The sequence below is a fragment of the Diceros bicornis genome, chromosome 11 (genome assembly GCF_020826845.1).
Source record: "Diceros bicornis minor isolate mBicDic1 chromosome 11, mDicBic1.mat.cur, whole genome shotgun sequence".
Lineage (NCBI taxonomy): Eukaryota > Metazoa > Chordata > Mammalia > Perissodactyla > Rhinocerotidae > Diceros > Diceros bicornis.
Window position 1 is genome coordinate 55,585,364 of NC_080750.1, and position 15,574 is coordinate 55,600,937.

The window sequence follows — 15,574 nt, forward strand, 5'->3', positions numbered from 1 at the left end:
AATGTGTTTTACACTCCCTTCTCTGTCTAGACAGAAGTCAGCTTGCATCACAAATCTTTTCAGACTGTTTTGTGAATTAATAGCTAGTCAGCTTACTTAAGACCAACATCCGTTTGTCATATTACCTGCTCTGGCTTTCTTCTTTGACATTCTGACTTTACCCTGATTGAATCCTTCAAAGACTAGTCTGAGGGGCGTGGGGGCACAGAAGACTCATTTGACAGCTGTTAATACTCAGGCCCTTACTCAGCTGTCTGGAAACAGCCACAAACTGTATTGAATTACTTCTATAGCATTGTTTAATGGCACACAAAATTAAAAATACAAAAAAGGTGTCTTACTGGTTGGGGAATTATTAAAGTATAGTGCTTCCTACTTTCAGTATGAATCTCTGCTAACTGGTGCACCCATCACCCTGTATCTTGTACAGCAGAGTCCATGTCTTGATTCTGTGATTCAGAATGTGAAATAAATGATATTTTGTTAAGTGTACTAAGGTGCTGAGTTGTAGGAAGACAAAGGTGAGGATGTTTGTTGAGACCCAATAGATTGTACATTGTTAAAAACTTAATGCAAGTCCAGGTTAAGACGATGGATTAAAAAGTGGGTTCTATAAAACCTGTGGTTCCCAAACTGTGTGACAAGCTGCCCTGGGGCACACACCAAACTGACAGAGGTGCTGTAATATGTTTGAAATTTTTGATGCGAACACAATGATACTTGACACCTGATAGATATAACTACTAGCTTGAAATAGTTCCGAGTTTCAACATTAGATCACTCTGCATTCTTTTGTATGACATCATATCTTTGTGAAACTCAGTTTTTGATGTGTGTGATAAAAAGCAAGTCCCACGTGAAAATCAATGTGGAACATGAGATGAGGCTGGCTGTGTCCAATCTGATTCCCAGAAGAGTTGTACAGCACCCAGCAGATGCAGACATCCATTAGTAAGGAATGGTGGTTATTTAAGAATGAAATAATAATATTTTTCTTTCAATTTATGTGTATTTTTTTCAGACAGTAACTAACAAGTTAAGACCTAAATACTTGAGTTCTTTGGAAATAATTACTTAACAAATGAAGCTGTTAGGTATATCTTTTGACTTAGGAGCACCATAAAAAACATTACTGAGACACTTAGGGTCCCAGGAACCAAAAAGTTTCGTTTAATCTCTGAGGAGAGAGGGGAAGACTCAAGGCACCTTTGAGTGTGCACCAAAAAGAAATCAGAGTGACTCTTTGAATTCTAAATGCTGAATGCTCCCACTCCCAGCCCTCTTCCTGCACTCACCTTCTAGAATGCTGGCCTGTGAACTTTCCCTCTCCTGGCAGAGACTGAAGGACTCTTCTCTGGGCAATCTGAATGGCCCAAGACAAAAACATCCATGGATAATGATATGGGAGTTTCTTCACAAAGAAGCCAGCTAGATTCAGCTAGTGGGAAAGCCAAAGTTGACGAGCTTGTCTCTCATGCTCAGAGTTTCTTGTCAACTCACAGCCACGTCAGACAAGAAGAGATAAAAGACATCTGAAGAAACCTCAATCATGGATGAGATAGAAATAAACAAACCAACTCCCCTAAAAAGCAACTTGGAGAAAACAAACTTGCAAAGAGAAGCAAATGTAAAAACTAAACAACACTCTCCTCAGAGAGATAAGAAAATCAGTGCATCCGAGAATTAAAAATGAAAAGCTATAAGAAGCGGGGAGGAACGTTTGGAAAATAAAAAGTTCTTGGAATGAAAAAGTTGGCAGCAGAAATAAAAGTTGAGGAAATGCCCGATAAAGTAGGGCAGAAAGACAGAGAAAAGGGATATAAGTGAGGAAAGATAGGAAAATTAGAGGCGCTTACCCACTCAGGTAGACAACACGTGCATAATTGCGATTCTAAGAGGAGAGAACAAGGGGGAGAGATTATCAATGAAAATTTTTTTTTTAATTCCTCAAACTGAAGGATATCAGTTTGCAGATTGAAAGGACACACTGAGTGCAAAATGTATGAAAATACATTCACAGCACTGTGCATCCCTGTGAAATTTAGAATATCAGGACAAGGAGATGATTCTACAAGTGTCCAGGGAGAAAACATCAGGTCACACACAAACTGACCATATCAGGATGGCTTAGCAGCCACACTAAACACAAAGAGACAATGAAGCAAAGCCTTCAAAATTCTGAAGTAAAATTACCTCCAACTTAGAATTCTCTTCCCAGCCAAACCTTCAATTCAATATGAAGATGTAGGAGAGATTTTTCAGACTTGTAAGGTCTCAAAGATTTTCCTCCACAACACTTTATGTAGAGTGTGCTTCACCACCACAAGAGAATTCACCCAGAAAGAGCAAGACGTGGAGGACAGGAATCGGGAGACCAAATACAAGTGAGAGACAAAGGGAACCCCCAGGAGGGTAACAGCTGTGCGTCAGGGATGGAGGACAACTCCAGACTGGAGCAGTGTGACTCAAGAGACAGGTACATTGAGGCTTTGATCACTAAGAGTTCATTGCCACTGCTCCATCCTTTACCCTGATGACAGAATGCCAGGGTGGTAAGCCTGACTCACGTTCTTTTCTCTACTTGGCCTGTCCTGCTCTCCCCTCCATGCACTGCCTCCTGGATCAGCTGAGAACACTTATTTCACCGCCCCCCCCCCCCCCCACAGAAGTATTCTGATTTGATCCAGTGCTGAGATCTGGAAGTTGGCCGTGTTGAACTTAAAAACAGAAAGTATGGAGACACCCACTCCACTCTATTCCTGCTGGCTGTCCAGTTCTGCCCCTACTCAGCCCCACTGAGATGAGCCTTATATTTCTGAGGACCCACTCATGACCTTGCCTGCTGACTACCCCTGTGGGGGCTTTTGTAAACTCACAGGGAAGTTAAAGCCAGTTCACGCCCCCTAATAGATTCTGGGAGCTTTTTTCTCACAGTGACAAGGTTGCTTTTTCTTTACACAACATGATTTGCGCTTGTTACTCAATTTTTTAAAACTAAAGAACACAGTTTTGACGGATACATACGTATGTGGTAAACACATAAAGCAAAGCAAAGAAATGATTATCTCAAAAGGAGAAGGAAGATTCAATTGGGGAGGGCATACAGGGCATTTCCAAAGTATTGGTAATATTTTATTTCTTAGATTTAATGATGAGTACAGAGGAGTTCGTTTCATGGTTATTCCTTAAACTGTACATTTAAAAAAACTTCTCTATATATGATACAGTTCACAATTTTTAAAAATCCTTTGTAAATATTTATATGAGCATTACATTTACCCACACTCACCCTCATCTTGATTTTAGCCCAGAATTCTTTTTTATGAATTGTGTTAGCCAAACCATATGATTTGGAAGATAAAAGCTGGATTTCTTTTTAGTTAGGCCAGACCCCTGCTCCCAAGAAAAAAGAAAAGCCGTGAAGGAAGGCATTTCTGAAAGTCTCCCCTTATGACCCAAGGGACCTAGTAATATTATCCTTGCTGCCTCATCTTTTCATGAGTTTCTGCAAACAAAATGGTTTTGTTTCTATTTAACCAAGTGTTAAGTATGTCCAAGAACTTGAATGAAATTCAGGGTTGACTTCTGGGAGATACTGATGTGATTAATTTTTAGGTAACTATAAAAAACAGAATTTATCACCAGCAAAAATAGTTTCTGATTTGATAATTTATTATATGCCCTCAAATCAAAACATTTCACTTAGGAAAATTGGATTAAAATGGATCATAATTACAGTTATTAATAACTTTAAATTTTTCCATTTGTACTGGAGACGCTTTTTTAGTACCAATAAGTAAGCCTCTAACTCCCTTTATTTGACATAAGCAGTTATTTCCTGATTTCCATTCCTCACCAAAATGTATTTTACAGATGGCTTAAAGGTCTTTGTTCACATACGATGATACCAGATGCAAATTCAATATTACAACCTGGCACATCTCATTTCCTCATGGCTTTCTTCATTTTTATAATGTCAGAACCATAAAGCTATGATGCTCCTTTTTCTCAACAAAATGTGAGCCTGTTGTCTCTTTTGGAAGACATGTTCTAAGAAAAGAAAAGTTAAATAACCTTTGGGGCATTGGATTAAAATTTTATTTAGTAAACATAACATACGCATGAGACATAACAATGCATGAAGCTCACAATTGCAAAAGACCACCCAATGATTTTTAATTTTTTCTTTTTTTGTTCTGTAAGTCTGTAACGTTTTCTAGGTGTTCAGTTGGTCATTGACTCTATACATGCATGCATCTTATTTTATGCAATAGAACTATTCCTGAAAATTCATATAAAATGAATTTTGTTCAGTCACATTTGAAACACACAAAGGAAGCTTGCAGGAAAATCAGCCTTACTGAGAATTCCTTTAGAAAACAGTCTTTCTGTAAAGAAAATGTTTACTTTTTTGCCCCCTCAATCTAAATTTCATCCATATATTTATTTAAAAGTATTTATGGAGAGTGTAACAGATGTGTGTTCTGTGTAGGAGATGCTCAGCATATGGCCATGAGCAATACAAATGCCCTCTCCTCTCAAAGAGGTTATTCTCTAGTCAGGGAACCAGAAACTAACAAACTAATTGCACAATAAATTAGTTATAGTTGTAATAGATTCTCCAAGAAAGTTTGCCATCCTAAAATTGCATATAGCTGATAGATCTGACCAAGTCTAATCAAAAAAGGATTCTCTGAGAAAGTAAGGTTTAGGTGGAAATGTAAGGCTGAGTAGGAGAGAGCTTGAGACTTAAAAGAATGCGAGTTATCCAGGAGGAGCTGCCCAAGAGCGAATGTGCCCAGAGCTCAGAACGGAAGGAGGTGAGAGGCGCAAAAGGAACCTGGCAAGAAAGAAGGGCCTGGTCATTTAGGGCTTTGTGACCACATTAAAGATTTTTAGTTTATCCTTAAAGTCATGGAAGGATGGAGAGATGATACAATTTCATTCTCAAAAGGGCCCTCTGGATTAGAAGGGGGAACTGTATATACAAGCTCAGGTTTTCTTAGAATGGCATAACTAAAAAAGAAAAAATCGCAAAATAGTAGATAACAAGAAGGAACTCTAAAAGTTGTCGAGATTATCATTCTAAAACCACTTTATATCATCCCTGCTAGATAAGATTTTATGTTGTTTTTAAATGTAGGTTTCAAAGCTCAGAATTATGTCTGTGTTTACAGTTAAAGCATAGAACTGGCAGTGGGCATTTCTCTAAGAGTCTCCAGACACTCTGCTTTTCCAGATGTAAATAATGAAAGGTTGAGAGAAGACCTTTCCAGAGAGCACCGAGCCCTGGGAAGATAGCGCAAGTATGGAGGCAGTGGTTGCCTGGGGAGGAAGCACCTCGGTGCTGCTGAAAGCTGGAAAGGCTTCACAACTCCCAGCAGCATCTGCTAAGAGGGAACAAAGGTGACCTACCTCTGCCTGAAGCCCATCTCTCAGAGGACAGCCAATATGTGAGGGTTTTTTCCCAAAATCCAATAAGATTGGGCTGTTCATTTCTTCTAATATCAGCATGTCCACAATACAATGTACTTTTGACTGGGCTTATATTCTATTCCAATGTTATCTTGTCTCTTAGAGACACAGAGCCCATCTCCTTGTACAGATGAATTTCTAGTGAATTATTTGGATAGTGAGAGTAATCAAAAATTTCAGATTCAGGAAACTGTTTCTCAGCTTAAATCTTTCATTACCTTGTTTTACATTGAGTTTTTTGTGTCCTGAACTAGGTAAAAAAGCAGAATGACTAGAGACGCTTTCTGTTCTAGAAAAAACGAGCATGCATGTGGGAGTCAGGACGCCTACTTCAGCATTGTGGCTTTAACATTAATTAGCTATGACCTTGAGAGAATCACTCTGTACCACACCTGAAGAAATGAGGGATTTGGGCTAGTCTCTAAAATTCCTTTCAGCACTAATATTCTAAGTTTTATTTACCCTTCTCTGGTTAAGTACACTTTTAACTCATTCTGCAACCATATGTATTCAATTTAAAAATTCTCAATCCTTTGTGCCTTTCCAGATACATCTCACTTTCCAAATGATTAATCTTATGTGAGTCTTCAGCTTGAATTATTTCCACCTTTTCTATCTACGTCTTCAATTGGAAAGCCAAGAACTGTGTACAGTACAGTGAAAAAAACACACAAGATTACCTCACGTTCTCTGTTATTTATTCTGTTATTTTCCTTCTAGTCAGTGAACCTTTTAATCAAATAATAATTGTGTATTTGAAATGTATCAATATCTCTCAAACCTTTACCTGAAAACCCTTTTCTTAATATGCTAAACACCTCTAGTCAGGATTCATTGGTATTTATTGAGCCAGAAACTATGCTAGGTCCTATGGGGCAGTGTTTTTAAATTGCGGATCATGACCCATGAAAGTGGATGGCAACCACCATTATTTTAAAATAAAATAAAATAGAATAGAAGATAGTAGAGTACACTTCATATAGTAAGTTCAAATATTTTGTGAAAATTTTATTTCTGTTGTGTATGTATGTGTATGTATCTATACATGTGACTGGGTCAGACATAAAATGTATTTCTTTCTGTGGGTTCCAATCAAAATGTTTGAAATCCATTTTTTTAGGACAAAGTTTTCCATACTTTCCTGAAGATAAAAATGATCTGGAAAGTGTCTTTTTTAAAAAAAACCTCAGTCCCACCCCAGGTCTACTGCATGACAATCTCTAGGGGAGAGGAGAGGCCAAGGTAATCCACGTGTTGAACAAGTGCCCCAGATGATTCTTATCATACAACAGGTTTGGGAAACACCTTCCTAAAAGATTATGATGTTAATTAACAGTAATCTCCACCCGATCTTATAAATAGCCTACCCCAAAAAGCCCAATCTTATTGAGGAGCTCAATAAGAGCTCCTCAATATTCAGCATTGATTCAGCACATTGAATTGAATATTGAATATTTCAGCACATATTCAAATTTAAATAATAGTTACATCTAGATCCTGGACTGTATATCAAGGGGCAAATATAGTATAGAAATAAAACTGGAGTAATGCAGAGTCCTGCCTATTGCGTAGTTGCCAATTAATTTTTCTAGCCTTTAGTTTTTCTTCATCTTTTTAAATAAGAATCACTGATTTGAAAATATCAAAGTAGCTTAAACATACATTACACCTCATAGCTTACACCATATATTCATGATGTTTTCTCAGTTCCTGCAATGCAACTTGAGATAGGGGACCTTTTGCACTGATCAAGACTAAGGTGAGCAGAGGTGAGCAGGTCTGAGTTCATACCTTCCCTCCCTATGACACCACAGCTGTCTGTTTTGTGGAATGTGGCCTTATCTGAGCCTTACTTACAGAAACATGTTATTGAAATTATAAAACACAGTATATAACTTAGATGCAGAATTTGAATAAATAAATTTTTCCTTTTGCTATTATTAACACTATAGCAATTGTAAGTAAATAGTAAATAGTAGCAGTAAATATTCTGCTAATATTGAACCCAGTTGGCTTTGTTTTCCACCTAGGTAGTAAACACTGGGAAAGCCAGAAAATTCTGTGTAATATTATCCATGTAAATCCACATTTGCACTGGGTCCACCAAATATATCTTATAACAGTCTATGTTGATTGCAAAATTTAAAAACATAATATATGTTACTCAATGGTGAGACATCAAATTCAGTTCATTATGAGTCAAATGAGGCCTGATGTTGCCATATATAAAACTACCTTCTGCAACATAACCTAGCATGGTCACATTATATTACCCAAAAAAGTGTTCCAGTTAATTGTGAAAAAACTAGGGCTTATTTTTTAATTAGCCAGTATTTTTCACTAATTCTAGCACAGGAAGTCTTCATTGATACCATCATTTCAAAAAAGGGAAAATAATTTTGTTTTATTTGAAACAAAGCTACATTGTTAAGAACTCAGAGCATCTTGTAAATGAAATAAATGCCATTGAACTCTCTTGAAATTGCTGTACTTTTTTGTGCTGTTCTTACATTGGTGCACAAATTAAAAAAATATACAGAAGCTGAAATAATCTCTCCCTTTATATGACTGGCTAGTTCTGTAGCCTCTTTGTAATAACAAGTCATATTGTACAGATATCAGCTTCAATGTATATGTTTGTTTTAAATTCAAATTGAAACCTCATGAAAATTTTTAACGCTGTTATTTAAAAGGCAGAGAACTGTATACCTGTTTATGTCTTTTAAATTTTGTACTACCTATTCAAGTAAATAAATTTATAAGTAACAAAAGGTAGGGAGAAATCTTAAGTTTATAAAAAGGAAAAGGAAGACAATTCAGGAAACTATATTTGATTTTGTTTTTAATGAACTCTATAGGAAGGGTTGCAAAGCTATCAAGAAAAGTGAAAGGAAAAGGCAGAAAAGATACTATCTTTGTGATTATAGGATAGTTACAATGTATCTAATTTTTGGTCTATTTTCAAAGATGCTGCCTAGTCAACCAGAATTTTAATCCCTCCAGAAGTCTGAAATAAACAAACACCTAGAAATTTTTAATTGCCTAAAAATCTTAATTGTATATTATATTCCACACCTCTGTCATATATTTCAAGAAATTTTTGCAAAATAAGACTATCTCGCGAACACTTTTACTTGGAACTGACTTAACTGCCTTTTTAACAAAGCATAATTTTGAAGGAAAGAAAAGAAAGACTAAAAATTATCCTGTCGGCATGTGGGCATTAAGGATGTAAACTTTGGGAGTTGAAGTAGACTCGGGATTTTCTAATCCACATCCTTATAAGAGGGATGTGTTTTACCCCCTTAACAAGGTTACAAAACACCTGAGGGTGAGAACCATGAATTATTTGTCTTCATGTCTGCAGCTACAGAATATTAAGTATTAGATGTTCTCTTAAAAATAATCAACAAGTAAATGGATGAATTCTAAAAGCTCCTAGAAGCTGTTCACAGAAGGAGATTCCAGATTTTATCTCAAAAATCTTTCTCTTATAACCTTCCACTAACAAGTCCTTCCAATCATTTAACGTACCTTCTTCCCTCTTGCTGCAGTGATGGACCATTTATTCTTCTTCTTCAAAAAAGATAGAGAATATTTGAGCAACTTCTTGTATTAATTTTTTTACATTTATGGTACCTATCACAGTGTTTTACTTAAAGTAGATACTGTTTGTGTTTAAATTAGCATTTATTTCCAGTATTGTATTCTTCATTTCTGATTGGTTCTTTCTTATATCTTCCATTTGTTTGTCAACATTCTCACTGAGTTATCCATTCTTCTCCCAAGATCAGTGAGCATCCTTAACACTCTTTGAACTCTCTGTCGGGTATGTTGCTCATTTCTGTTTCACTTAGTTCCTTTTCTAGGGTTTTGTCCTGTTCTCTTACTTGGAATGTATTCCTTTCCTCCTCATTTTGCCTCTTTCCCTGTGCTTGTGTCTACGTATTAGGTAGGTCAGCTACGTCTCCTGCTCTTGGATAGGTGACCTTATATAAGTGATGCCTTATGAGGCCCCTAGTGTACTTCCCTCAGTTCTGAATGTTCCAGGAGTGACCCCTATGTGGGTTACGTGTGTCCTTCTGTTGTGGCCTGTTTGCTCTCCCTGTAGGCACCCAGGGAGGCCGGGTTATGCTCCTGGCCAGCTGTTGTAATGCTCAGCTGCTTGTAGTTGTTGTGGGCCCCTCAGTCTCTTTATTGGGTGTGAGGAGCCCCAGCACAGTTGGCTGCAAGTTCTAATAGCACATTTGTGTTGCGGTATTTCTTTTAAGTGAGTAGGCCCCCAGCGTGGCAGGTTGTTAGGCTCAGGGCCTTACAATTGCTATAAGCCTCCAGCCTTTAGGTCTCTTGTCAGCTCTCTGAGGATTGCAGCTGGGTGAGGCTGGCCTCAGGCACGGGAGCACCCAATTGTTTCAGGCTTTGGAAGGTGGGGCAAAGCCCCTATGTGGGTCTTTGAGAAGCACAAGTCTTCCGCAGCTGACAAGCCCTGCCGCCCACAGGCCCACACACACAGTCAACACAGTCCTGCCCCGTGTGTGCGCCCCGACCTCCTGAAGTGGACCCAGTCTCTCCATGGCGGGAGCCCCACACACTCCACCACCGCCCCACTCTCCACCCGCTCCTTGTGCACACCCTGCCCCACTGAAGTGGGCTCAGTTGCCAGGCTGCAGAGAATCCAGTCACCAATCTATGCAGGCCCACAAGTTGCCTGAGGGCTTGTTGTTGGGTGGGGTCAGTCTCTAGGGTGGGCTGCCCTCCCCGGCTGAGCTAGATTAAATCGGTGCTCTAGCGGGTGGGGCAGACCCTGGGCTAGCAGGCCCCAGGGAGAACTCCAATGGCGTCTGTGTCAGCACGCCCACACCAGGCCACAACAATGGCCGCCGCCAATGTCCCAGTCCCTGGAGAGGTCTCACCTCTCACTGTGATGCTCTCAGAGCCTATCAGGTGAGTCTTTTCACCAAAGCGCTGTGCACCTTTTTTTGTGTGTGTGTGCGCGCGCGAGGAAGATCAGCCCTGAGCTAACATCCGTGCTAATCCTCCTCTTTTTGCTGAGGAAGACCGGCTCTGAGCTAACATCTATGGCCAATCCTCCTTTTTCCCCCAAAGCCCCAGTAGGTAGTTGTATGTCATAGTTGCACATCCTTCTAGTTGCTGTATGTGGGACTCGGCCTCAGCATGGCCGGAGAAGCGGCGCGTCCGTGCGCCCGGGATCCCAACCCGGGCCACCAGTAGCGGAGCGCGCACACTCAACCGCTAAGCCACGGGGCCGGCTCCTGTGCACCTTTCTTTCTGGTGATTTTAGGATGCTTTCTGAAACAGGTGAGTTTGCGTGTAGGCCCTTTAAGAGCCGGTTTTAATTTCTTTGTGAACCAGGTTTTCTGGGGGTGCTCCCCAATGTTTTAGTAGCAGGCAAAGTCAGATATTATGCCACTCGTCTCATTGTGCTGTGTCCACAAAATGCCCACAGTGGGGCTGCTCCCCGGCTCAGGGCCCCGCGCCTCCAGGGAGGGCTGCGGACCTCTTGGCTGCTCCCTGGCGGCCGTGAAGCTGGCGGCTTGTGAAGGCGGCAATTTTTCTCTCCAGAAAGGGATTTCTGCCTCTTCCACCTCAATTAGGATTGTCATTTGTTGCAGGAGTTCCTCTTATCTAGTTTTCAGTTCTCTCTCAGGGGTAATTTTTCGAGGAGTAGTTGTAAATTGGCTGCCTCCATGGGAGGAGGTGAGTTCAGATTCTGGCTGCGCCGCCATCTTGACTTCTCTCTCCTAAATTAGCATTTAAATGGATGAATGCTTAGTATATGTCTCTTGCCCTTTAGTACTCTCATTTATTGTGATTTAAAAAAAATAACATGAAGTCTACCTTTTTAACAAATTTTTAAGTGTACAGTACAGTATTGTTAGCTGTATACACATTGTTGTACAGCAGATCTCTAGAACTTTTTCATGTTGCATGACTGAAACCCTGTAACCATTGACCAATGTCTCCCCATTTCCCCCTCCCCCCAGCCCCTAGCAACCACCATTCTACTCTCTGCTTCTCTGAGTTTGACAACTTTAGAAACCACATATAAGTGGAATCATGCAGTATTTGTCCTTCTGTCGTTGCCCTTTGGTTTTAACTAACCTAAGTAATTTCAGTTTCCTTTATTTGTCTTTATTAAGCTCTATTATTTACTCATTCTATGTTCTACATTGGACCCTAGTTTTTCACACCACATTTACACATCAAATCAAATATATGCTGAAAGAATAAAGTATTTTCATTACTCTTGCAATTTTAAAACTCTATTAATATATCTTAGAAACAAGTTTACCTTGAGACATACTATATTGCTAAAATCTCGAAAGCTTATAATCACTATGGTCCCCAGATCTTTCCTGAGGACCATACATTTTGACACAAAAGAATCTTTACGTTTTTAGCTTTTAACAAAATCCCAAGCAGCCTATTAAGCAGATTATCATCAGCACCATCAGGACTGGGGATGGGACAAGGCTCTGGGGATACAGCTCAAAAATGGAGTGAGAAATGGAATAACACTCAGTGATGTCTATGGGTCATATCACTTCCTAATATAAAAATATACATATTTGACCAAGTAATGCTACTCAAGAACTATATAGTTTGAAAATATTTGGATAAATTTGGAAAAGAACATATAGATACATTAATTCTTTTCTGGAATCAAATACAGTAAGCTCCTCAATTGAGTTTACCTTTGGGAAATGAGATCATTAAAACATATTGGATATAGAGGCAACTGGATTATAAAGGAAGACTGTTACTTTCCATTTTATACTTTAATTTATTTAATTTTGCATGTATTACTTTTATTTAAAAATTAAAATATTTAAAGACTCTTGAATAGATAAAGATGTTTTAATTGTAAGGTAGCACTTTTTTACCCACAGTTACTACTTGTTTTTTCCAGTGGTTAAAAATAAAATATATTTTGAAGCAAATTTGCTAATTTTCATTAAATTGATGGTTGAATTGAGGGAAGAAGCATTATTCTACAAGTCTGAAAATTTTGCCCTTAGAGGGCTGTCAGAGAAGGAGGTTGGAGAGAAGCATTTTCTCTCATCAAATTTTATCAGTTAGCTATTGCTACACAATACAGCACTCCAAAAATTAGTGGCTTAAAGAAGCAGCCGTTTGTTTAGTTCCTAATTCTGTGGGTCAGCCATTTGGCTTGACCTCAGCTGGGCGGTTCTGTTATCTGCACCAGGCTCGGCTGATCTCAGCTGGACTCGCTTGATGTGGCTGTGGTCAGCTACCAGCTTGGATGGGAATGAGTGAGTTAGTCTCAGATGGTCCCTATTGGAATGGCTCATGTCTTCTCCATGTGGTCTCCTCCTCCAGCAGGCCAGCACAACCTTATTTACCTAGGGGTTCAGCAGAGTTCCAAGAGACAGAGCAGAAGTGGGCAAGGCCCCTTGAGCTTTGGCTCAGAATTGGCCAACAACATCACTTTCACCGCATTCTAGATTAAAACAAGACTCACAAGGCCATCCCAGATTCAAGAGATGGGGAAATAGACTGTGCTACTTGATGGAAGGAGTTCCAGAGTCACATTCCAAAGGGACGTGGATATGGAGATGGGAATAATTGCAGCCATTTTTGCAAAAAATCTGCAATACAAAGTCTTACACTTCCCATATAATATGTGAAGAATCAATAGAGTCTCTTTGTGGGAATCAGAAATATATCACTTTTCTTAACATTTACCAACATAATCATCTTTATTTTACTGAATGTAGACAATTATTCAGTTTAAAAATAGCTAATAGACTCTGGTTGTAGCTTCTTTTACTGGCTACAAAGCATTTACTATGTGTCAGGCAGTGTCCTAAGCATAAAGTTTATCATATCACAGGAATAGATGGTTGTTAGGAGTGTGGAGTCTGGAGCCCAACTTGGTTCGGATTCTGATTTTACCACTTATTAGCTATGTGACCTTAGGCAAGTCAATTAGCCTTATTGTGCTTCAGTTGCCTATCTATAAAATGGCTAACAATAATAAACATAACTTGTAAGGTTGACATGAGGATTAAATCTAAATTAATCTGTATTCCGTGCTGGTTAACTGTACCTAATGCCTGATAGGGCTGTTAGCTACTGTCATGGTCATCATCGTCATCCCTCACAATAACCCTGTGATGGTTAATTTTATGAGTCATGACTAATACAAACCCTGTAATGTAGGTTCTATTATTGTCTCCATTTTATAGATAAGAACGTTGAAGTTCGAGGAGGTTGACCAAAGTCACAAAGGCAAGATGGAGCAGGGCCTTTATTCCAGCCCCGGCAGCTGATTCCAGAGTCTGGGCTTTTTACACTATACAACACTGCCACACTGTGTAACAGTAGCTTCCAGAATAATTGTCCGCATATTATGTTCTTTTTTCCCATTATCAGCATTTCAGAGAAGCTGGTTTTCTTCACTCATTGCTTTTCAGTTGAGCGGACGTAAGAGGCTGCTGCATTGTAGTTGAAAGAACTTCCATATACAATCAGCTAAACTAGGCAGGAAGAGAATGGAACTGGCATCTACTGAGCATCTTTCACATGCCAAGAGCAGAGGGATACACTTTGCAAACGTCTTGTTTCATCTTCACAGATACCCCATTAAGTATATATTATCCCAATTTTATAGATGAGCAAACCAAGGCTGATCTTGTCCAAAATCACACAGAATGAGTCTGACTCCAAAGCTTTTGCCACTAGGCTGAACTGCTGCATTAAATGTAAAGAGATTCTATTGTGAATACTTTGTAAAACGATTCTGTAATAATTGTTACCTAATTTGCTTGTTTTACAAAGGCCGAAGGGCTGACTTCTTCAAAGTGACTTCATGGTTTCCCTCTGATGAGTTTTTCTGTTCCCTTCACTTCCAGAGGAGATCTGTACCCTGGTTATCGCTGAGACTTTCCCAGAGGATGCGGGGATATTTACGTGCTCGGCAAGGAATGATTACGGATCAGTAACCAGCACTGCCCAGCTGATTGTCACCTCAGGTATGTGAGGAGGAAAAAATGGCCGGGTTCTGTTCCCTAGCACTTCATGTGGTTGACCACAGCAGAAAGAACTGTCCAGAGGACGGCTCAGCCTTTAGGAATGCTCGCTACCGCTCCGGGAGATATCCCAATGATCAGTGTTTCATCTTGAAACAAAAGGCTCTGAGGGAGGGGGAGTGTAAGTGGAGACAAAAACCAAAAAGATAATGATAATGTAGCAATTGAACACACATGGGGCCATTTTTTAAATCATGCAATCTTGCTCTTGGAAACAATGGAGCTGGTTTCCTAGCATCCTCCTGCTAAGCCAGAATCATGCTCACGTTTGAAGGCCACCTCCGAATCAGAGGTGCACTATTCTCAGCAGTGCCAACACAGGAGATCTGGAGACACTTGTACAAATCATTGTTTCATCCACTATTGAAACTTCTGAAAAAGTAGTACAAGATAAACTTAATGTAATTCGGAGAAGCCACAAAGATCTTAGAAATAAAATTTCATTGAAAGTAGAATATAACTGATGTGAAAAACTAAAGCAATATATTATACTATTAAAAACAATATTCAAAAATATCTGAATATTTTTTAAATTCAGAAACTTACCACTAGGTAAGGCAACATGGAACACCTTTTTCCCTTATTTTAACTTTAGTTGACTATTTTCTGCTATTGCTAATTAGCTTTAGTTTATTTCTACTGCCTTGTCTCCGGTATTTATTTTACAAAGGTTTTTAAGACCTCTTTGATCAAGCCTGGCACATAGTTGTACATGTAGTAGGGAATCCAAAAGTGGGTTCTTGGCTGTATGAGATGGACTCGGAGAGAACAATCAAATTGTACTTTGATTACTTTAGAAGAGTGAGCACTTGGTGCTAGGTGGCAGCAGAGGCACAAATAAAACTGGTTTCAGGATGTTGGAGTGGAAATTGTAAATGCTTTTTCATCTTTTTTTTTTTTTTTTAAAGATTTTATTTATTTATTTTTTCCCCCCAAAGCCCCAGTAGATAGTTGTGTGTCATAGCTGCACATCCTTCTAGTTGCTGTATGTGGGATGCGGCCTCAGCATGGCCAGAGAAGCAGCA

General features: G+C 39.3%; 1 protein-coding gene across 1 annotated transcript in view; it reads left to right on the forward strand.

Moving 5' to 3' along the window:
* Nucleotides 1-15,574, forward strand: part of PALLD (palladin, cytoskeletal associated protein) — a 243,404-nt gene that overhangs the window by 23,589 nt on the left and 204,241 nt on the right. The window contains exon 7 of the mRNA XM_058550323.1: nucleotides 14,373-14,492. Within this exon, the coding sequence (XP_058406306.1) occupies nucleotides 14,373-14,492 (120 nt within the window). The remainder of the gene's footprint in view (nucleotides 1-14,372; nucleotides 14,493-15,574) is intronic.